Below are 25,105 nucleotides of genomic sequence, written 5' to 3'. Positions count from 1 at the left end.
CTTGGCTTGACTGTTATTCAGACTCGCTATCCTTCACTGTACCTGGCAGGTGCCAAATGGAGTGCCTCACAGTGGAGGAGCATGTCATAGTAGACGCCGATATTGGTAATGGAACACAGTCGGAGGGACCCATCCTACACCAAACATGAGGTGGCTCATAGCCCATGACAACGGGCTCTCTTAGGAAATTAAAATCAGCTGGGAGTTGGGAAGGCAATAAAATAGGTGGTGGCAGGGCGGGGGGGGGGGGCGGTTGGTGGGAGAAGTTGCTCATTTGAAGTTAAATATTGCTAGGACTCCAAGACATATCCACAGAAGTGTGATACCAACCCACCCCAGCAACAGGTGTACCTAAAGGTCATGACATTTGCACAATAATTTATTACAAGGCATAAAGTGTAAAATATGTATTCCTGCAGCTGGCGACCCACCTGCTTCAGCAGTCCTGATTTTGTAGGACGGCAGACTCGGCTCTCCCAGCCCCAGGGTATTGGTTGCTATTACTCTGAATTCGTAATCCATCCATGGGGTCAAGTCGACAACCTTTGCTGTTTCCATGTTGCCTTCTATATCCTGAGGGTCTAAATAGGAAAAATGGAGAGAGAAAACTTCAACCTTGACAGCTGACGCCAGAGACGTTCAGACATAAACCATGAGAACAACTCATTACTGACAATACCTTATTTTTGGGGACTGCCCCAATGACCAATAAATGGCAGTATGGACCAATAAAGTTTCACCTTTCATCCTAGTCTGTGTTGAGTTAACTGAGATAGTGACAGGGGCACAACCTGTGGCCTCAGCACCCGCAGATTTAGGTGGGAAAATTGGTCAGGGTTCTTACTCCCATCCAGTGATTCCCATGGGAAAGGGCATGTGCGTGGATGTTGGGCAAGGACAGGATTGGACTTGGCTGTGATGCCACTGGACTTCCTTCCTCATATCTTCATTCAACCTCATTACTCCTTGTGAATTGTAGGTCTTCTACTGTTTTTCTCTACTGAACTCTGTTCTCGAGAACCATGCGTAGCGCGCTCTTCTTACTTTGGCATCCACAATTCTACGCCAACTGTTCTTTGATCTGCCTGGCCTTTTTTTTCCTTCGGGATTCCATTTCAACGACTTTCTGGTGACATAGGTTTGGGTTTTTCTAAGGGTATCACACCATTTTCTCTGTCCCTCGGATACTGTGGTTAAATTGCCCGCTGACAATCATTGTCCAAGCTCATACATGAGAGATGGTGACTGCGACATAGGAACAGGAGTAGGCTATTCAGCCCCTCGAGCATGTTCCCCATTCAATTAGATCATGGATGATCTGTACCTCAACTCTATTTAGCCACTTTTGATGCTCATCCCTTGAAATCCTTACCTAGCAAAATTCTATCGATCTCAGTCTTGACAATTTCAACTGACCCAGCAACCACAGCCTTTTGAGGGAGAGAGTTCCAGATTTCCACTACCGTGTGAAAAAGAGCTTCTTGATTTCACTCTTGAAAGGCCTAATTCTAATTTTAAGATTGAGCCCTTTTGTTCTGGACTCCCTCCCCAGAGGAAATCGTTTCTCTGTTGCCTGAGCTTCAAGACCTGGAACACCAGGACAGTGCGTGTATGGACACACACCAGCTGCAACTGTGTGTGTGTGATATTGGGAAGCTGAAGCAATCAAATAAAACAGAATTGAATCCTGGTTTTCTTAATGTTGATGCTTTGTGATTTCTGGGACTGACACACATGTAATAGATAAGAAAGGTTCTCCTTTAAATCTGTACACCTCACCGGAACATTGCGGAGGCAGTACACATGAGAAGTGAGTCAGATAATACAGGTTCCTCCAATCTTCCATGTAATAAAAGAGTGCAGTTTGGAATGGCACACAGAGTTAGTGGAGTGTTTATGGTACTGGACTAGCAACTCAGAGATTGTGGGGGGGATTTTAACTCAGGTGCGGGATGGTGTCCTGTTATCCGAATTTCGTGTTTCCCACACAAATCTAAATGGATGTGGGAGATTGATGCAATTTTAACTGAATTGGCCAATTGATTTCCAACGTGTGGGAAGCCTTTGCAAATGGGTTTTTCATGACTGAAAGTCCCCTCCGATGCTGTCATCATTGCTGCTGCATTTAAGGTCCACAGCAAGCCTTGCTTCTTCTGCAGACTGCCAAGCTTCTTGACTGTGCAGTGTGAGGGAGCTGCAGCAAATATGACAAGCGGGAGGGCCAGATCAGCTCCTTGCTTTGACGAGGTGGCACTGCAGTCATTAGTGGATGGGGCTAGGGCCAACAGGGAGGTGCTCTTCCCTTCATCAGGGAGGAAGAGGCCTCCCACCCAGACCAAGGCAGTGTGGATGCAGGTGGCTGAGGAGGTCAACTCTTTGGGAGTCACCCGCAGAACCTGGATACAGTGCAGGAAAAGATTTCATGACCTTCAGCGCACTGGAAAAGTGAGTATGAATTTCCCATCACCCTCAATCTGATCCCCATTGCCTTTCCTCACCAGCACTCAGCTTTAGCAATCTCTTCCTCCACATCCCACTTGACACTGACATCCATGCACCCTTACCCATTCCCTCTCTCTCTATGCTCACATTCACATAACTATTCGACCATGCAGCCTTCACACTCCCTATCGCTCTGATGCTTTGAACACAACTGACAACACACAAGGAGGGCCCTTGGTCTTGCAACCTCACTCCATCTTTGTCTCCTTCTAAGTATCTATGCTATGCAATCTCTACACTCACTCCTTCATTCTCACTCAACCTCCACTTGTCTCTCTCATTGCAGGAAAAGAGAGCTCACAACAAAAGAGAGCGAGCCAGGACAGGCAGAGGGACAGCCTCAATAGTCCACCTGACCCCGTGAGAGGAGGCCGTCCTGGAAATTATGGGAATAGAGGATGATTCGCGCGTGGGGGATGGACAGACGGGTGTAACACAGCAAGCTGGTGACAGAAAAGTTTCCCATCTCTCTCTTTGACATTGCATGAGTCGCTGATAATGATTGTGAAGCTGTAACAGATGGACTTATGAGCATCTGCAAAAAGCTATGTGCATGTAGCCTTTGCATCACATCTCTGGCTCTTTCCTTTACTCCCCCACAGGACCATCACAAGCATCCGTCCCCCCTAGCCAGGAAGAAGAGGCTGAGCAGCCAGACTCCTCAGAGGAAGCTGCAACCTCTGAGGGCGCAGCGTCAGCAGAATTCAGCGCACCCAGCACCAACGCAGACACTCACACCTTGGTGGGACCTTCGGGACATAGAGTAGAGTTGTCACCTGGTGTATCACAGCTCACAAGTGAGCATCAGCAGATTGTGGAGACAGGGACAGCAGTGGAGAGTCCTAGTCGGAGGGCGCAGGACTCTGCCAGCTCGGCTCAGCAGCATGTCGACCCTCTGCCTCTGGGTCCATCAATAAGATCAGAGGTGATGGAACTCCAGGCACAGATGCAGGAGTCTCTGGCAGGTTTTGTCTCTAGGGTCGCTGCGAGTGTGGAGCGAATGGAGGAGTCCATAGCGAACATGAGCAGAGCCTTTGTGGAGTCATTGGTGCATGAATGCATCACCACGGAAAGGATGGCTACATCCGTGGAAAGGATTGCTACCTCCGTGGTAAGGCTGGCTACGGTAGAGGAGAGGAGGGCTACGGCCATGGAGGAGCTTAGTCGCCAGGGTATGGAAAACATGGTCATTGTTCAGAATAGAATGACATCTCTTGAGGAGCGATGGGCATCTGTTGAACAGAGAAACCAGACCTTCATGGAAGTCCTTCTGAGTAGGACTGCCATTGCAGATATGGGTCCCCATGGCCCCCCTGATGTGCAGCAAGGTGCTCTCCAGCCACTTCCAGGCGCTGGCCCCTTCTGGCCTGTGCAGCTTCAGGTGGGTGAGCAGCAGCCTGGCGCTCCTGCTGCTGCTGCTGTTGCTGGTGCTGCTGTTGTTCCTGGTTCTGCTGCTGCCACGGCTGGTGCTCGAGCTCCTCTAATGCCTAGATGGGAAGGAAATAAATGGCTCCTATGCTCCTAGTATATGCCTCCGTTGAGGAAGCGCTGAGTGAAGGTGGCGAGAGGGGTTTCCCAGGAGGTCACACTGGAGATGGGTGTGAGGCTCCAACCTTCCACAGGTGTGGTTAAGCCTTCTAAAAGTTGCCCCAGACCTGAGACCACTAAGTCCTGCCACCTGCAAATCATGACTGATCAAATCTCCTCTTTAATGGTTGACCTGCAGCTGATAGTCAGCAATCCAATAATGCTCCGGCCAGGTTTCACATTCATGTTTCCCACCAGCCGTGTTTCATGTGGGAAAAGGGTTAAATTCGCAAGGACCTTTCAAAATAGGATTATAGAGGCCATTTAGTGGTTGTTAAGGGCCTTAACGATCAGTCCCGCCTGTTGGATGCGGGACGGAGTCGGGACCATCAGACACGACTGAGTTCAAATTGCTTGGAGTCGGGAACCAGGCGGGGGGGTCCCGAGTTTTTGAGATTTTAACCCCTCGCACGCCTCTAAGCCCGCCTCCACGGCTCAATGAAAGTCGAGCCCTGTGTGTTCAAATCCCACTATGACACGTGAAAGTGAAGTATGTGTATCTGGCATCAGGAACAATAATCGTCGTTAAAAACCCAACTGCTTCACTACGTCAATGTCCTTCTGAAGTGGCTTAGCAACGGCTGCACAACACAATCCGAACAAGGGCTGCTTGAAGCCAAAGTGATGGCAACTTCGGGATGGGCAATAAATGCAGCTTAAATTTTAAAAAGATGGTGGTTTTCTCCAGAACTACTTGGGAGACCTGCACCCTGCTGTTTTAATGCTGCGACATCCCAATTAAAATGGGAGCGTTGCGAGGTAAGCTCCTTTACCACTAAAGCCTGCCGCAATCTTAAATCACAGGCACTTCATCAGCGTGCGGCTTGTCCTGCTCTCACACACTGCCCGTTGTGTCGGGAGGTACTTGCTGTGGTTTAGCTGTAAGCATGACCTGCAATAATCGGACTGTACCAGATGTGTCTATGTTCTCTTTTCCCCTTCACTCAATGTGTACTGACCCTGTGGAAACTTCTAGAAAAAGCAACAGTAAAGGCATGTGACCATCTCCCACAGGCTCCACACAAGTGCAGCTCAAAGACATGCTTTTGAAGAGGCTGTTTTGAATGACTGCTGTGCAGCTTGCAAGCTGGGTGAGTGTGGGTGGCCTGAATTCACTTACAATTAAGAACGGACAATCTTTGCTTCATATGGTGAACATTACAGTTCTAAGTATTCGCTCCATGGCCTCACTTTCCCCTCGATAGTCACATGAAAACGTTTTGGGAAATAAACGCACACGGCAGCTACCAATGGGTTAATGTACTCAGAAAGTGGGAAGTAACTGATGCATATCAACTAAGTCCTCCGATTCAGTTTCTGATCGGTCCTGAGTTAGCTTATCCCAGCCAGGGCTGGGCTAAGGGCACTACAATTGGACTCTGCACTCCCAGGTTAGGAAGCAGAGAAACAAAAGCTAGCCAAAGTTCCTGGTCTTGATCGCTATCCAAGAACCCCTGGTAGAAGGCAGCAAGCAGAGACATTGTTTGAGGACAGAGCTGGGCTGGGCGGTAATGTATTTCTTATTGCTAAAACAGCATCTTCAACGTTTCTGACATTGTTAATAAATAAAATGTCTGAAGGCACTTCACAGATGGGCATTGGGAATGGACGCTGAGGCAGGAAGAAAAGGGGCAGGAGATTTGTTGGAAAGGACCACATCAAATGTCTGGTCAACACTGCCATTTACTGTCTAGCAGTCATCTCACCTAATGGTGCGACTTTGAAATAGTCAGTATTCTCCCAATTCCCCGCCAGGGAAATGCTGCTTTGGTTAATTGGTCTTCAACACCATAGCATATTCAACCTAGGGGGCATAATCTTAGAATAAGGGGCTGCCCTTTCAAAACTGAGATGAGGAGAAACTTCTTCACTCAGAGGGTAGTAAATCTATGGAATTTGCTACCACAGAGAGTTGTGGAAGCTGCGACATTAAATAAATTTAAAACGGAGATAGACAGTTTCCTAGCTGATAAGAGAATAAGGGGTTACGGGTGTAATGATCAATAACATGTCATTCTATAGTGGACACTAGGTGGAGCCGTAGAGCTGTGTAGAGCTGTATATAGCTGTATGTATATAAGACTACACTACCCAGCTGTATGTATATAAGACTACACTACCCAGCTGTATAGATATTAAGACTACATTACCCATGAGGCACTAGGCTACCCACAAGGCAACAGTCAAGATGGAAGCCTCTACAGATACTGCAGCTAGTCCACATGTGCTCAATAAATTAACTAGCAAAAGCTAGCTGTGTTCATAATAAGAATGTCTATTTATTAATGAACATAAGAACGGGGAGAGGGCAGGGAAGTGGACGTGAGTCTAAGTTCAGATCAGCCATGATCCTATTGAATGGCAGAGCAGGCCCGAGGGGCCTTATGGCCTACTCCTGCTCCTACTTCTTACGTTCTTATGTTCTTATATAGAATATGATAAATACAATTGTATATTTTCTTGATTTTGAATAAAAAAGAAACAGAACACAATGCAACGTTTCTGGCCATGCCTATCTTGTTCAGCCAAGCCTCTTCTAACAGTGGGTTGAGACTGACCTGTTTTGGCATCTTTCCATTCATCAGAATCAAAAATCTTCTGCTGAACGGTATATTTGGAGATTGGGCTGTGGTTGTCCGTCCCTCGACTCCAGGACAGCGTCACAAAGGTGTCTCTGATATCTTCAACTCTCACCCCTCCAGGGGGTCCCGGTGGACCTGAAAGAAAAGATTCACAAAGGGACAAATGACTTGTGGGTCACTCAGTGCTAAGCAAACATTGTGGCTTCCAGTGCAGGAAACGCTGTCAATAAATATTCTTCCCACTGGTTGCTAAATACTGCCGGAAGCACATAGCAGGGGTCACTACAAACAAAATAAAATCCCGACACTCAACAAGTGATAGAATCTTTTTGATTACGCTGCATGTTGTAGATCAATTTTGAGAACTTCTGACTGAACCATTCAATGGACGGTGAGCTGATACAAACAAGGGTTAATACATTGTCAGAACTGACAAAGTAAAATTCAACGTACGGCAAATAGTTGTGAGTTTAGTTTTGGCACAGACTGCATTGAGAGTTCTAACATTGGCATCTGTTTAATCAAAACTTACCCTTATACAATGCCTTTCATGTAACGTAAGGTCCCAAGGTGCTTTACAGGAGAAGCACTGGACACCAGACAGGAAGGAGGAGAGAAACGTTAGGGAGCTGGCCAAAGGCAGGATCGAGAGGAAGCTTTTTGAAAGCAGGAGAGAGGTAACAAGGCAAAGCGGTTTAAGGGGAGCGTTCCTGAGTGCAGGGGTGTGGAGGACGAAGGCTTTGTCATCAATGGTGGAGTGAGGGCGACGACAGAATCAAAGGGCAGAGGACATAAGGATGGAGAAGATTCCATCAAAGCCATGGAGGGGTTTCAACTTCACGCCATCAACCTACTTAACATAAGGTCATAACTAAGCAGTGATTGTTACAATTGGATTCTTCTTCTCTGGTCTAAGCAAAGGTTCAAGTATTGTACTATAGACAGCTCCTCGCATCTGAAAGGAACAGTAAGCTGTGAACATGCCTGCTACACAGCAGTACATATAAACGTTATCTGCCCATAACACGGACTCAATCTCAGGCGGCTTTACCATTTTTTTTGTAACACATACGGCACAGGCACGATGGGTCGAATGGCCTCCTTCTGTGCTGTGTGTTTCTATGACAAAAAAGCACACCCATAATAATATTCTATCTCAGTATGGCCGCTAGGATCTCAGTAAAGTGTAATGGTGGGTGTGTGAAATTTTCAAGAAGCCACAGCGTGAGAGCTTTTCTTTCCCATTGGGGTTTCGATGAAGTGAATTGGTGGGAGCGTGACATTTTTATTCAGGTCCAATTGAACTGTGAAACACATCCAGCCTTTAGTTCTCCAGATTGTCTCTTTTTAAACTTGTATTGCATCTGAGGAGTGTATTTTGAGTTATATAACATTAGCAGCTTTTACATAGCTAGAACTACAGTACATAGAATATACAGCACAGAAACAGGCCATTCGGCCCAACTATTCTGTGCTGGTGTTTATACTCCGCACCAGTCTCCTCCCATTCCATCGACCTCATCTCAGCCCTTCAGCATATCTTTTTATTCCCTTTTCTCTCGTGTACTTGTCTCGTTTTCTTTTGAAGGCATCTAAGCTATTTACCTCAACCACTTCCTGTGGTAGCAAATTCCACATTCTAACCACTCTTGAGTAAAGAAGTTTCTCCTTATTTCCCCATTGGGTTTATTAGTAACTATCTTGTGTTTATGGCCTCTAGGTTTAGATTATCCCACAAGTGGAAACATTCTCTCCGCATCTACCCTGTCCAACACATTCATAATTTAAAGAGCTCTATCACGTGCCCTCTAAGTCTTCTCTTTTCTAAAGAAAAAAGCCCCAACCTGTTCAATTTTTCCCGATAGCTGTAATCTCTCAGTTCTGGTACCATCCTTGTAAATCTTTGTTGCACTTTCTCCAATGCTTCTATATCCTTTATATAGTATGGAGAACAGAACTGTGCACAGTACTCCTGACCAGGGTCCTATACAAGGTTAACATAATCCCAACAGAAATAAATCCCACTGCTTGGTTAGCATTTTCATTGCTTTGCTGACCTGCTTTTTACTATGTTAAAGGCACTATATAAATACAAGTTGTTGTTGTTGTCAGCTTGTGAGAGTTTTATTGTACTCTCACAGAGTATGTTTATCGCTATCCGCTCCTCTGTCTGTTGTGGTTTGAACACGCGGCTGGGGAACAGAATGCAGGCGCAGGATGTTAGGATTTAATCGACTGGGAAAAGGATAATTGAGACAGAGAGTAAAGCCAGTGCGGAGAGATAGAGTGAGGAGCGCTAGACAAAGAGACTGGGGAGGAAAACGAGAGGGGGGGCAGAGAAGGAACACGAGAAGAGAGAGAGAGTGGCAGCGGTGTGATTAATTCATCAGAATGAACTGCTAAACATTCCAGTACAATTTAATGAGGAAATATGACTTGAAGGTGATATTAGGATGTTGTCAGATTGTGAGAGTTTTATTGTACTCTTGCTGATTGTGCTTATCGCTGTCAGTTGTGGTAAATGTTACTTTTTCATATTTGGGACTTGACATTTAAGCGCAGAAAGCTTCTGTGCAGCTTCCGGTTCATTGGCAGCAGTCACTCTGTTTATCCTTACTCTCTGCTTTCTATTTTTTAGCCAATTTGCTATCCATTCAGCTATTTGTCCCCTGACTTCACATGCCCTAACCTTTGTCATGAGCCTACTGTGTGGTGCCTTATCGAAGGCCTTTTGAAAATCCAAGTATATGACATCTACTACATTATCCTTGTCTACTCTTTCCATTACCTCTTCAGAGAATTCTATGAGGTTAGTTAAGCATGACTTAGCCTTTCGAAATCCATGCTGACTACTTTTTATTATGTTTTCTGTCTCTAGATGCTCTTCTACCACTTCTTTTAGTATAGATTTCAGTATCGTTCCGATCACTGATGTTAAGCTGACTGATCTATAGTTCCCAGGTTTTGAGCTATCTCCCTTTTTGTATATAAGAACATTAGCTGTCCACCAGTACTCTGGCACTATCCCCTTTTCCACAGAACTTTTGCCTCTGCTATCTCCTCCCTAGTTTCCTTGAGTATGTGTGGGTGCATATCATCCAGACCTGGAGTTTTATCCTCTTGTAGTTTTGCTCGTTTGTCAATTATTTTCTCCCTTACTGTCCCAACTGGACTAATATTCTTTTTAAGCTCATCCTCTAGTGAAGTGTCTATTTCATTGTCTTCTTTCGTAAAAACTGAGGCAAAGTGGTTATTTAATACTTCTGCCATTTCTCGGTCATTACTATCTTGCTCATCCTTTGGTGGCCCTACCCCTACTTTAATTTTCCTTTTGTTATTTATGTGTCTATAGAACACGTTATTATTTATTTTTATATTCCTTGATAATGTGATTTTGTACTTTCTCTTTGCCTTCCTGGCGGTTTTTATAAATTCTCTCCTAAGTTCTTTGTATTCCCTTTTGTCCTCCTTTCCTTTAGTATCTAAGTACTTATATGTCTTTTTCTTTAGATAAAATTTTTCATTTAGTTCTTTATTCATCCATGATGGCCCATAATTAGCTTGCTTGCTTTTGGTTTTTAGCAGAATACATTTCTCTTGAACTCTATTGATTACCCTTTTAAAGATTTCTCACTGTTTTTCTGTCTCTTTGTTTTCCAAGATTTTCTCCCTGTTTACCTTCTTTAATTCCACCCTCATTTCCTCATAATTTGCTTATTTCCAATCTATTACCATAGTCTTTGTCTTACTTACGTTACTCTCGACCCTAATCTTGAACCTAACTATGTTGTGATCACTACTACTAAGATATTCTCCTACTCTTACTTCTCCTATCTATTCGGGTTCATTACCCATTACAAGATCCAGCAGTGATTTTTTTTCTTGTTGGACTTCTTATGTACGGAGTGAGAAAGGAGTCCCGTAGACACTGTAAAAACTCGATTCCCTTTTCTCCTTTTCCTGCCAGTTTATTTGGGGTAGTTGAAATCTGCTGTGGTTATTCTTCTATGCCTGCTACATAACTCATAGATTTGCCTACATATTACTTCCTCCAATTCCCTTCCACTATTTGGTGGTCTATAGCAGGGGTTCTCAAGCAGGGGTCTGCGGCAGCTAGAATCTTAATTTTGGTGAACCCCTTGAAACCTTCTCGTGAACCCCTAATTGCCCTCCGCCCAGCACCACCTCTTATCACTGACTGGCAGCGATGCCCTTTGCATCCTTATTTATAGCGGGAAGGTGGAGCTGTGGGCAAACAGCTCAGTGCAACCAATAAGGATTGAGGGCAAGGAACGCCGAGCTTATCAGAAGTCGGGAGTATCTCAACCTGCTATAGTGTAGCTCACGTGGCGCCAGCACACGCAGCCTGAGCCGGGTTGTCTGCAGCGCAGCCGCAACATGGCATGAGTGGTCGGGACCTCTCGCCCTGACCGAGGTGGGCGAGAAGCCGACGCAGCCCCTCCGTGTCAAATATAACAACGCGGACATAGATGTGCTGGGTAAAGTGTTGACCCCGACTCGGGTACTGACCGTCGCCGAGAGCCGAACACTGAGGAACCGTTACAGAGCCTGGAGCATGCAACGAGAGGCAAAAGAAAAGGATGAATTAATCTGCGTGTAAGGTGCCTATTGGCACGTGTGGGAATCAATTCAGCTGCTGGAAATTAATAATAGTAATGGGGGGAGTTGACGGGGGGGGGGGGGGGAAGTGACCACTGTCAGGCTGACCTTACAATGGCGCACAACATGTAGCCCAATGTTATCACTTTCGGCTTCTGTTATTATTAAAACTGGATTTCAATTTAATAACTATTGGAAAGCAAACTGAATAAATACTGACATTTTTCTTTAAAAGTGACTGCAGTAGGAGCTGCATTTATTTTGCTGCTGCAAAGCCGGCTGCCATCCTCTCACATCGCGCCTGGGTCTCCTGCACGATCCCCTTCCACTGTTGGTCGCAAACTTGCCAGTGATTAAAAATGAACAAACCCCTTTGGGAATTTTGATACTTTTTCCTAACTTTTAAAAAATTATGTTGAGTATTTATTAATATTCTTATAGCTATCTCCGCTTATGTCGAGTTCTGCGTGGGTTTAGAAACATGCAGCACTTTATGGGATACGTTATTTACAATTTTATGATGAAAGCTGGGGCTAATTCCTCAGGACATGTTCCCGCCCTGCCGCAAGCTCAGGAATTTTCCGGGCGTAGTGTACTAGAATTGCTCTGCAGCCCATCCACTGAATACCATGGGACCACCACTTACATGTCTGACTAAACTGATTTAGTGCTAGCAAAATGTGGTCCTGGGGCCTTTCCACAAGATCAGGATAATTACAGGTGAGGTAGGCCATTCGGCCCACTTTAATTCAACCATCCAAATTTCACATTATGTAAGTAAAACAAAAATAATAACTAATTTTTATACAGAAAAAATACTTGTGTTGTGTTTCAGGGGGTCTGTGGATTTTTTAATAAGATTTGGGAGGAGGGGCCTCAGAAGCAAAAAGGTTGAGAACCCCTGGTCTACAGTATAACCCTATTAGGGTGATGGATTCCTTCTTATCTTTTAACTTAAGCCATATGGATTCTGTATCTATCTTACTGCTAGTTACATCCTTTTTTTCTACCGCCATTATGTTATCTTTAACTAGTACAGCTACTCCACCTCCCCTCCTTCCTTCCTTTTCCTTCCTAAATGTAGTAATGAAGTAATTAATTAGGAGCATCACACAAGAAGAATGAAAATGTACTGGTACCAGGATGCTAAATAAGACCAGCAACACCAATAAAACTTAACAACTAGCCTCAGCTAACCAGTAATTCAACCAACCACACTGGCTGGGTGATGGACAAAACTCAGCGCTAACAAACTCCTGTTTCTCACCATGAATAACGTGTACTTCTATTGTGCTGTTTTCATACAAGGAAATATCTCAAACTGCTTAACAATACAGGGGACAAGACCGTGGGTGCTGAGCATTATGGGAAATGGGCTGGGGGTGGGTGGAATCAAAGGCACAGTCACAGAGAAGGTTTTTGAGATGGTTTCTCAAAGCGAGGCAGGGAGGGAGGTGGCAAGGCAGATGAAACAGGTTGGCAAGTTGCTTAGTAACTGAATGAGCACCCACCAATGGTGGAGCAGGAGACAAGGAGGAAGCCAGTGTTAGAGAAGTAAAGGGTGTGTACAGGTACATATGGAAGGAAGGGATTACTATGGTCAGGTGGTGTGAGGTCTCAACCATGCTTAGACTGCAAAATACTCTGAACACCCATTATTATTAGTAGGCCCAGAGGCCTGGTCAATGTTTATCCCTCAACCAACATCACTGAAACAGATTATCTGGTCATTATCACATTGCTGTTTGTGGGGCCTTGCTGTGCGCAAACTGGTTGTCTCGTTTCCTACATTACGACAGTGACTACACTTCAAAAAGTACTTTATTGGCTGTAAAGCGCTTTGGGACGTCCTGAGGTTGTGAAATGTGCTATATAAATGAAAGACTTTCTTTTTATTAATAATCACAGTTGTTCATGATAAACAAAGGAGCATATTCTGGAACAAACATTTATAGTAGGACAATGGCCTAATGCAGAATATATGTCTTTCAGAATTGAGTTCATGGCATTCTAAGTGAGGCATTAACAATCATGAAGAAAATATTTGTTCAATTGAGTAACAGTCACTGACAGCATACAGAGCCATTATTTACTATGCATACATTAGTTGATCAATGTTTAAAGCAAAAACAGTATTGAGGTGCTGCAAACACTGACAAGCACTGCACAGAGGTGCATTGCTGCATTCAGGCTCTCCATGACTCCCTCCATATGGAGGGAGTCACAGCACGCAGGGAGGTCCGCTTCCCTTCCAATGGGTGGAAGAGACCTCCCCAGGAGACCAACGCAGCCTGGTTGCACATTACACAGGAGGACACAAGCAGGGATGTTGTCAGGAGGACCAGGCTGCAGTGGCGCAAACCTTTCAATGATCTCAGTAAATCACAAAACGTTACTACAAAGCCACACTCAACCTCATCCTCCTGTTCCACTCAACACATGCCCATCACTCGGCCTTCTCTACCCTATTCCTGCACATCCGTACTCACACCAGCTTATCTTGCACCTCCATCTATCCCTCTCTATCTACATTATCACTTCCCCATCTCACTAGCCACCTCTCACAGTCACCCTCATCCTAGTCCAATCATATGAACTAACATCACACAAGGGTAGGCATTTGGGTGTTTTAGCCAATGTTCATGTAAAGTTTCTGTTAATGTGGTGTCAAACATTGAAAACTTTATTTTCAACTCTACGGGCAGGATTTTCTCAATGGGGAGCTTTTGGAGGCGGGACTCCCACTTGTCGGGTTTCAGTCCCATCTCCATCAACTTCTGGCCAACCCACGCTAGTTTCCCTGGATTGACCTTGTTAAGCCCGCCCAGCTGGCTTAGCAGGCCAATTAAGGGAAAGCCGGTTACAGAGAACGTCAACGTATGACATATCCAAATATAGTCATTGCTGCATTAGATTACAATGAACATAAAAGATCCGTCTGCAAACTATGGATCCACCCAGGTAATAGACATTGCAAATATTGATTATTTTTTAGTGATACACGTCACATTTTCTTTCTTCTCACTTACCAATCTCCTCTTTGCAATGATCTATTTCAAACACTGACATTCTCTGTAGTTTGATGAGTTCTTGAATTCAAGACCTTATCAAACCTCTTTCTTTTGGAGAAATTAGATGGTTGTTGCATTGGAGAATGCAACGGCCATCTGTCATCTCTGCCGCGGAGGTGCGAGACTCTCCGCATACCCACCGACTGAAGCCTGCAGGAAGAAACAAAGGTAAGTACACTTTTTCTAACACTTTGCACTTACCTCAGATACTCACCTCTCCACACTTACACCCATCACTTACCTTCACAGCACACTTTTGGACCCTCCGACCCCCGCAGACCCACTACTCACCTCGGTGACCCTGGCGGGTTTCAGAGCCTTCGAGAAGCCCGCACTTGTGTGGGCAAAATGGGGATAATCCTCTTAACTGCCTGTTAACTACCTGTTAACAGGCAGTTAAGTGGCTGTAATCCCTTCCCACCTTCAAGGAGACGGGGCCCGGCGCAGGACGGCTTCCCGCCTCCTGGCAAGATGGCACAGAGACGGGATGTGTACCCGCCCCCAAATTCTGCCATTTTCCCAGCAGTCCCGCCTCCAAACCCACCTCCCCAGGGCTGGCAAAATCCAGCCCTACTTGTTCTTGGACAGATTTGTATGCACCTTTGGAAGTGGCTTAGTGAGTTGCAGTGAATGGTGAGACATAACGTTACCCCCCCCGCAATGGTGATGAATGTGAAAGGAATGGCTTGGGCATTGTAGGGATGCTTTATGGTGTTGGTGTGGGGTGGTGCCAACCTGGCACATCATGTGGCAGTCAGGGTGTACAGCATCAAGTGAAGTAAATCTGGCCATGGTGAGGCCATCCCTGGCCTCCCGGGCAGCAATGTGGTCGGGTGCTGATGCCCTGTGTCCTGTACAGCATCAGTTGATTGCGGAGAAGGTTGGTGTTGTTGCTGGTGCTGCTGGCATGCCTGGTGCTGCTGGTGTCGGGGCTGATCGTGGTGGGATTCTGAGGATCAAGGTGAGATAGTTTCAAGAGCACCGTGCTGATGTAATAGATGTTAGGTGAAGTAGAGATGGTAGAAGCAATCTGTCAATGGTGAGAGAGGTTGTTCCAATGAGGTAACACTGGATAGAGAGTTTACTCCAAGCACTTGCAACCTGAATTAAGCTCAATCTGTCTTCCAAATGCAGTAAGTAAGCAACAGCGTCTAAGCTTGGAAAGTGAACAGCTCTGGGATGGGAGTTTTTATAGCAGATTTGCAGCTGTCAAGTAATGAGATGATCCCATGGTCATACAACAAGGTCATAATGACTTGAATTGCCTCCCTGCCGCTGCGTGTCGGGTCTGTTCAGCCCTGACAGACCCAGCATCTGGGAAAGTCGCATGGTAGCGGGTTGACAGCGGGGTCACAACCCACCACCGAACGCATCCGCTGACCCCCCGAGAAACTCCCCCCAGAGCGTGAGAAAGAAAAGGGAAGTGAGAGTGTGAAAAAAAGTGTGAGAGAGAGAGTAAAAGTTTGAGGGTATATGAGACAAAGAGGATGAAAGAGAGTGAATGAAATACAACAGGGTGGAAGGATGAATCATTCTTTTGCAGTCGAGTTATAGAATAAGACCTCACCCCTCCTGACTGTTCAGTTCTGAACACAATGGGCTGGATTTTGTCAATGGGGATCTTTTGGAGGCGGGACTCCCACATTTTGGGTTGTAGTCCCGCCTCCATCGACTTGTGGCCAACCCACGCTATTTTCCCTTGATTGACCTTGTTAAGCCCACCCAGCGGGCTCAGCAGGCCAATTAAGGGGCACCTGGTTACTGGTGACGTCAGCGATTGACATTTCATCTGTCAAGAGCTTTTGACAGATGAAAAATCAGCGTTTGACAGCTCTGTGAAGCTGTCAAACACTGACAATCTGTCTTCTAACTTGAGTCCTTCTACTCAGACTCAGTTCGAGAGCTCTCCAGACCAGAAAGCAGAGGCTGCAGCTTTTGACAGTTCAGCGGCCATTCTGCTTTCTGTGCCGGTGAGCTGAGGGACTCTCGAGAACTGAAGGCAGGAAGCCTGCAGGAGAAAGTAAAGGTAAGTAAAACTTATTAAAATACTTTACACTCACCTCACACACTTACCTCTGTACACATGCACCAATCACTCACCTGTACAACGGACATCTCGACCCCTCCAACCCCTTCAGAGCGACGGTCCGCCTCGCTAATTTGGCGTGGTTCGGAGCTGTCGAGAAGCCCACACTTCAGGGCTAAAAATAGGGAATAGGCAAAAAAACTGCCTGTTAACTTCCTGTTAACAGGCAGTTAATTGGCACTAATCCCCTTCTCGCCTCAGGGAGGCGGCTCCCAGCACAGGTCGGGCACCCGCCTCCTGGGACATTGGCACGGAGGCAGGTTGGGGGTGGGATGGGTTCCTGCCCCCCGATTTTTCCATTTTCCCACCACTCCCGCCTCCTCGGGGCTTGGAAAATCGAGCCCAATACCTCCATTGGCAACACAACAGTGTACCCACCCATCCAATTCCATTGATGTTGGCTGGTACATCCAACAGCTAATTGCAGTCTGTTATATTTAACAGGCAACAGACACCTAGCACAAAGTGATCATTAACTATCCATAGGAAACAAGTGTTCCATCAGGAAACACACCTGCAATAGTCCCACTTGTGACCACTCCACACTGGTATTCCAGTGAAGCCCATCTATAGTTATTCCTAATTCACCAGGCTGAATTCTGACATTAAGCAGCCACAACACAACTCAAATCTAATTACATGGAGAATAAGATAAAGAGCTGCCACCAGCGAGCAGTGGATAGAATTCATGAGCCTAAATGAAAAGTGAATTATAAAAGTTTCTAGTGTCATAGATTCAATTCAGTTGCCAGTTTCCACTGCTATCCTATCAGTAATTCTATATATTTTTATGATATTATGATTGTTCTTTGGTTACAACACATACTTTATGTTCACAGTCTACATGGTACATGGTATAGTACAGCTGGTACTTTCAACAGTGAGTGAGCTTTATTGAGTGGTTGGGGTTGTGGACGACTCGAGACTGATTTCAAGGAAGTGGCGGTGATACGACTTGGTGCTGCTGAACTCGCCTGCTGTACCAGTACCTGGTGGGTGCTGGTTGTACCACCAGGGTGTTAATAGTTACCCTATTCGGCATAAGACACTGCACGCTCCTGGTGTTTGGTGTGTAACAACAACAAATTGCATTTATATAGCGCCTTTACGTAGTAAAACGTCCCAAGGTGCTTCACAGGAGCGTTATCAAACAAATTTGACTCTGATCACGTAAGGAGATATTAGGACAGGTGGCCAAAGAGGTAGATGTTAAGGAGCATCTTAAAGAAGGAGAGAGAGGTAGAGAGGCAGAGAGGTTTAGGGACAAAATTCCAGAGCTTAGGACCTAGACAGTGAAGGCACGGCCACCAATGGTGGAACGATGTAGATCGGGAATGTGCTAGAGGCCAGAATTGGAGGAGTGCAGAGATCTCGGAGGGTTGTAGGGGTGGAGGAGGTTACAGAGATAGGGTGGGATGAGGCCATGGAGGGATTTGAACATAAGGATGAGAATTTTAAAATTGAAGCATTGCTGGACCGGGAGCCAATGTAGGTCAGCGAGCACAGGGGTGATGGGTGAACGGGACTTGGTGAGAGTTAGGATACAGACAGCAGAGTTTCGGATGAGCTCAGGTTTATGGAGGGTGCAGTGGGAGGCCGGCCAGCAGAGCATTGGAATAGTTGAGTCTACAGGTAACAAAGACGTGGATGAGAGTTTCAGCAGCAGGTCAGTTGAGGCAGGGGTGGTGTGAGTAACCTGTGTGGAGGCTGGTGTTGATGTGCCAGGCTGCTGCTGGCAATGGTCTGGCAACAAAAGCCCATTTCGGAAGACCTTTTCCTGGTTCAGCAATACTTTTTTTGACTGGGCTATCTTCCATAACGCTTCCATTCACACCGACAAGGTGTGGGAGGGCGTCCTCCCATCACCACCTCAGTGGACTACTGTTAGAGGGAAATCAAAAAAACAAATGTTACTTTTATTACGTGTATTCCACATGGGAGTTAGGAAGAGACTTTAGATATCTAAGATGGGTGGAAACTGGCAGTGTCCATGATTGAGGTAGTCACAAATGGATTGAGGTAGTCACAAATGGACTGTGGCAAGAACAGGCTTGGTGGGTCAGATAAACCTTTTCTCCTACAAATCTTTCTTATGTTCTTAGAATTTTTTACCTCACAGGATTGTGGATACGTGGAACAGACTACCAGAAAAAGTAGTGAATTCTGGGTCAATTGATAAAGGAATTGAAGCGGTACCTGTTGAGAAAGAGGGTTGATGGTTACAGCTATATTTATAGATCTGTTTGATTCACACGATGTTCATGTGGGATAATAATACAATAAAGAAAACTGCTGGTTACCGTTATGGCCCCATGACCCAAGTTCATTTGACCTCCAATTCTAGCCTCTTGTACATCCCGACTTCCTTCCCCCACCATTGGTGGCCATGCCTTCAGCCAGCTGGGCTCTCTAAGCTCTGGAATTTCTTCCCTAAACCTCTCCGCCTCTCTACCTCTCCTGCTTTAAGATGATCCTCAAAGCCTAACTCTTTGACCAAGCTTTTGATAACCTGCCCTAATTCTTTGGCTCGGTGTCAATCATTGTCTGATTATGCTCCCGTGAAGCACCTTGGGGTATTTTACTGCATTAAAGGTGCTATATAAATGCAAGTAGTTGTTGCTGCCCATATAAGTATTCATTCCTGGTAGCTAATTAAACATTATGGTGTTACCCAGAGTGCATTAGAACACACAGGTGGCACAAAATATGAACCCTTTGAATGGTGACATTTGATTTCGAAAGAGATGAACCACAAGGAATTTGTGTCACCACAGAGGCCAAACAGATCAAATGGCCTCCTGTAACTTCTCCGATTCTAGATACACAGGTTAATAAACCATTTAATTATCTGAAAGATCAACGTTACTACATTCTTGTTCAACTGATGACTTGCTGGATCGCAACAATCAGGCTTGGTATTTGTACTGTATTGTGTACCTGCAAACGCTTTAGTTCAGTAATCAAGGGCAGTGGCAAGCAACTGGTTTGGATCGAGCACAGGATTGCTGGCAAGTGCCCATCTCATTATAGCCAGGGCTACAATGTAAGATACATTTAATAGCTCAAAATATTGCATGACACATTTGACCCATGAATAGTATTGCAGTTGACAAAAATATACAAATACCTGCAACACAATTTTTAAAATGTGTAAGTTGGGAGGAGTAAGAAGCGAAGTCAGGTGAAACTTTTCACCAAAAGTATAACAGAGTTGTACAATAAGCTGCTGGGGCAGGCCACTGAAGCAAACAGTACCAACAGGTCCAAGGGTCAATTGGATGAAATTCTGGAGAGAGAAGGGATTGAGGGATATGGTGAAAAGATGGTTAAGAGAGGTTGAGAGAGAGAGTTGGGATTGAGGGATATGGTGAAAAGATGGTTAAGAGAGGTTGAGAGAGAGATGGGATTGAGGGATATGGAGAGTAGGTGGATAGGTGGGGTTGATCTTTGCAAAAGGGGCAGGCCTTTTGGGCCACAGGGCCATGTTCTGTTCCCTATCATTTCACACTCAGGTGGAAATGAAGGGTATTAGAATGTAGGATGCATCGACTCTACTGAATGAGGACAACATTACATAGAAACATAGAAGATAGGAGCAGGAGTAGGCCATTCGGACCTTCGAGACTGCTCCGCCATTCAATGAGATCATGGCTGATCATCCAAATTCAGTACCCGGTCCCTGCCTTCTCCCCATATCCCTTGATCCCTTTAGCCTTAAGAAATATATCCAACTCTTTCTTGAATATACTTAATGAACTGGCCTCCACCGCCCTCTGTGGCAGAGAGTTCCACGGCAGTGGAATCGGCGGCAGTGAGTCAGGAGCAGCCCGACCAGAGCGGACCTGCGTGGGAACACTGAGCATCGGCGGCAGTGAGTGAGGAGCAGCCCGACCAGAGCGGACCTGCATGGGAACACTGAGCATCGGCGGCAGTGAGTGAGGAGCAGCCCGACCAGAGCGGGCCTGCGTGGGAACACTGAGCATCGGCGGCAGTGAGTCAGGAGCAGCCCGACCAGAGCGGACCTGCGTGGGAACACTGAGCATCGGCGGCAGTGAGTGAGGAGCAGCCCGACCAGAGCGGGCCTGCGTGGGAACACTGAGCATCGGCGGCAGTGAGTGAGGAGCAGCCCGACCAGAGCGGGCCTGCGTGGGAACACTGAGCATCGGCGGCAGTGAGTCAGGAGCAGCCCGACTAATTCAACAGCAGGGGAGAGAGGTAAAAAGTAATCAAAGTGTGACGTCACCAGGAAGCAGGTAAGTGATTGGTTGGTGAGTATTTCTCTCTTTTTTTTAAACTTTAACTCTGGTTTATAGTTTCTAAGGTCTCTCTAGTGTAGCAGGGACTGTTGGTAAACCAGTTAACTGTAGTGTAATTAGTGGGATTGATTGATTTAATTTAAATTCAATTAATTAAAGTGTAAGTCATGGCAGGACAACCGGGCCCCGTGATCTGCTCCTCCTGCGATATGTGGGAACTCAGGGATACTTCCTGTGTCCCTGACAACTACATGTGCAGGAAGTGCATCCAGCTGCAGCTACTGACAGACCGCATTGCGGCGCTGGAGCTGCGATTGGATACATACTGGAGCATTCACGATGCTCAGGACATTGTGAATAGCACATTTACGTAGTTGGACACACCGCAGGTAGAGGTTGGACAGGAAGAAAGGGAATGGGTGACCAACAGGCAGAGTACTAGGCGCAGGCAGGTAGTGCAGGGGTCCCCTGTGGCCATCCCCCTCTCCAACAGATACACCACTTTGAGTACTGTTGGGGGAATGGCTTATCAGAGGAAGGCAGCAGCAGCCAACTTCCTGGCACCAGGGGTGGCTCTGCTGCACAGAATGGGAGGAAAAAGAGGTGTACAGCTATAGTAATAGGGGATTCAATTGTAAGGGGAATAGATAGGCGTTTCTGCGGCCGCAAACGAGACTCCGGGAAGGTGTGTTGCCTCCCTGGTGCAAGGGTCAAGGATGTCTCTGAGCGGCTGCAGAATATCTTGGAAGGGGAGGGTGAACAGCCTATAGGCACCAACGATATAGGTAAAAAGCGGGATGAGGTCCTAAAAGCGGAATATAGGGAGTTAGGGGATAAATTAAAAAACAGGACCTCAAAGGTAGTAATCTCAGGATTGCTACCAGTGCCACGTGCTAGTCAGAGTAGAAATAGAAGGATACTTCAGATGAATACGTGGCTAGAGGAATGGTGCCAGGGGGAGGGATTCAAGTTCCTGGGACATTGGAATCGGTTCTGGGGGAGGTGGGACCAGTTCAAACCGGACGGTTTGCACCTGGGCAGGGGTGGAACCGATGTCCTAGGGGGAGTGTTTGCTAGTGCTTTGGGGGAGGGTTTAAACTAAAATGGCAGGGGGTTGGGAACCTGAGCAAGGAGACAGAGGAAAGGGAAACAAGGATAAAAGCAAAAGATAGGAAGGAGAAAAACAAAAGTGGCAGTCAGAGAAATCAATGGTTTAAATCAAACATGGCCACAGTAAATAATAATTCTAATAGGTCTAAGAGCGTTAAAAAAACAAGCCTGAAGGCTTTGTGTCTTAATTCGAGGAGCATTTGTAATAAGGTGGATGAATTGGCTGCGCAAATAGAAGTAAACAAATACGATTTGGTTGGGATTACGGAAACGTGGCTCAAGAAAGGCCAGGACTGGGAACTCAACATCCAGGGGTATTCGATATTCAGGAAAGATAGGCAAAAAGGAAAGGCAGGTGGGGTAGCATTACTGGTTAAAGAAGGGATTAACACAATTGTAATGAAGGATATTAGCTCTGATGAGGTGGAATCTGTATGGGTAGAATTGAGAAATACTGAGGGGAAGAAAACGTTAGTGGGAGTGGTTTATAGACCTCCAAACAGTAAGGCGGAGGTTGGGGATGGTATTAAAAGGGAAATTAAAGAAGCGTGCAATAAGGGCACAGCAGTCATCATGGGTGACTTTAATGTACATATAGATTGGGCCAACCAAATTAGTAACAATACTGTGGAGGAGGAATTCCTGGAGTGTTTACGGGATGGTTTCCTGGACCAATATGTCGAGGAACCAACCAGAGATCAGGCCATCTTAGACTGGGTATTATGTAACGAGAAAGGATTAATTAGCAATCTTGTTGTACGTGGCCCCTTGGGTCGGAGCGATCATAATATGATCGAATTCTTCATTAAGATGGAGAATTAAGTAGTTGACTCGGAGACTAGGGTCCTCAATTTAAATAAAGGAAACTACGATGGTCTGAGGAGCGAGTTGGATAGGATTGATTGGGGAATGGCACTCAAAGGGTTGACGGTGGATAGGCAATGGCAAACATTCAAAGATCGCATGGATGAACTACAGAATTTGTTCATCCCAGTTTGGCATAAAAATAAAACAAAAAAGGTGACCCAACCGTGGCTAACAAGGGAAATTAGGGATAGCATAAGGTCCAAGGAGAGGGCATATAAATTGGCCAGAAAAAGCAATAATCCTGAGGATTGGGAGCAGTTTAGGATTCAACAAAGGAGGACAAAGGGATTAATTAAGAAAGGGAAAATAGAATATGAGAGTAAGCTTGCAGGGAACATAAAAACTGACTGTAAAAGCTTTTATAGATATGTGAAGAGAAAAATATTGGTGAAGTCAAGCGTAGGTCCCTTGCAGTCAGAATCGGGGGAATTTATAATGGGGAACAAAGAAATGGCAGACCAACTAAATACATATTTTGGTTCTGTCTTCACAAAGGAGGACACAAATAACCTCCCAGAGATGCCGGGGAACATAGGGTCTGATGAAAGGGTGGAACTGAAAGAAATCAGTATTTGTAGGGAAATGGTGTTAGGAAAATTGGTGGGACTGAAGGCCGATAAATCCCCAGGGCCTGATAATCTACATCCCAGGGTACTTAAGGAAGTGGCCCTAGAAATAGTAGATGCATTGCTGGTCATCTTCCAGAACTCGATAGACTCTGGAACGGTACCCATGAATTCGCGGGTAGCTAATGTTACCCCACTATTCAAAAAAGGTGGTAGAGAAAAGGCGGGGAATTATAGACCGTTAAGCTTGACATCGGTAGTGGGGAAAATGCTAGAGTCCATTATAAAAGATGTAATAGCAGAGCACTTGGAAAGCAGTGACTGGATCGGACAAAGTCAACATGGATTTACAAAAGGTAAATCATGCTTGACTAATCTACTGGAATTTTTTAAGGATGTAACTGGTAAAATACATAAGGAAGAACCAGTGGATGTGGTGTATTTGGACTTTCAGAAGGCTTTCGATAAGGTCCCGCATAAGAGATTAGCGTGCAAAATTAAGGCACATGGGATTGGGGGCAAGGTATTGACTTGGATAGAGAACTGGTTGGCGGACAGAAAGCAAAGAGTTGGAATAAACGGGTCGTTTTCCGAGTGGCAGGCAGTGACTAGTGGGGTACCGCAAGGATCGGTCCTAGGACCCCAGCTGTTCACAATATATATTAATGATCTGGACGAGGGAATTGGATGTAATATCTCCAAATTTGCAGACGACACAAAGCTGGGTGGGAGGGTATGCTGTGAGGAGGATGTCGTGAAACTCCAGTACGATTTGGACAAATTGGGTGATTGGGCAGAAACATGGCAAATGCACTATAATGTGGATAAATGTGCGGTTATCCACTTTGGTGGCAAAAACAGGAAGGCAGATTATTATTTGAATGGCAATAGATTGGGAGAAGGGGAAGTGCAAAGAGACCTGGGTGTTCTTGTGCACCAGTCGCTGAAGGTAAGCATGCAGGTGCAGCAGGCGGTTAAGAAGGCAAATGGTATGTTGGCCTTCGTAGCAAGAGAGTTCGAGTACAAGAACAAGGATGTCTTGCTGCAGTTGTACAGGGCCTTGGTGAGACCACACCTTGAGTATTGTGTGCAGTTTTGGTCACCTTACCTGAGGAAGGACGTTCTTGCCATGGAAGGAGTGCAGCGAAGATTCACCAGGCTGATACCTGGGATGGCAGGAATGACGTATGAGGAGAGATTGTGTCGATTTGGCTTATACTCACTGGAGTTTAGAAGATTGAGAGGGGATCTCATCGAAACCTATAAAATTCTGTCAGGCCTGGACAGACTAGATGCAGGAAGGATGTTTCTGATGGCCGGGGAGTCCAGAACCAGGGGTCATAGTGTAAGGATAAGGGGTAAGCCATTTAGGACTGAAATGAGGAGGAATTTCTTCACCCAGAGAGTGGTGAACCTGTAATGGATAACAGGCCTAAAAGGACGACCAGCATGGTGACTACTCTGAACAACTAAAAAGTACATCAAGAGATGAATGATGTGATTAAGTAGGGCTGATTTAACCCAAACGTCTTATGTTATGCAATCATTTATTGTTTAATTCATTGGATGTGGGCCTCACTGTCGAAGCCAGCATTTATTGCCCATCCCTAATTGCCCTTGAGAAGGTGGTGGTGAGCCACCGCCTTAAACCACTGCAGTCCATGTGGTGAAGGTACATCCCACAGTAGTATACTTCTTTGTAGCAATTTGTTACAACCGAGTAGCTTGCTAGGCCATTTCAGAGGGCAGTTAAGAGTCAACCCCATTGCTGTGGCTCTGGAGTCACATATAGGCCAGACCAGGTAAGGACAGCAGGTTTCCTTCCCTAAAGGACACTAGTGAAACCAGATGGGTTTTT

The 25,105-nt window shown here is 45.8% G+C and overlaps 1 protein-coding gene across 6 annotated transcripts in view; it reads right to left on the bottom strand.

The window, feature by feature from the left end:
* The window catches only part of cntn1b (contactin 1b), a 1,036,112-nt gene that overhangs the window by 377,895 nt on the left and 633,112 nt on the right, over nt 1-25,105 (bottom strand). For all 6 annotated transcript variants that reach the window (XM_086008675.1, XM_086008680.1, XM_086008681.1 and 3 more), the window contains 2 exons: nt 6,648-6,806; nt 432-581 (listed from right to left, as the gene is read on the bottom strand). In XM_086008675.1, coding sequence (XP_085864801.1) covers nt 432-581; nt 6,648-6,806 — 309 coding nt within the window. The remainder of the gene's footprint in view (nt 1-431; nt 582-6,647; nt 6,807-25,105) is intronic.

Source organism: Somniosus microcephalus, chromosome 16, assembly GCF_052327205.1.
Source record: "Somniosus microcephalus isolate GS21.2 chromosome 16, FLI_Smic_1.0, whole genome shotgun sequence".
Lineage (NCBI taxonomy): Eukaryota > Metazoa > Chordata > Chondrichthyes > Squaliformes > Somniosidae > Somniosus > Somniosus microcephalus.
The sequence above is the reverse complement of the archived record's forward strand: the minus strand, read 5'-3'. Positions and strand labels throughout refer to the sequence as shown.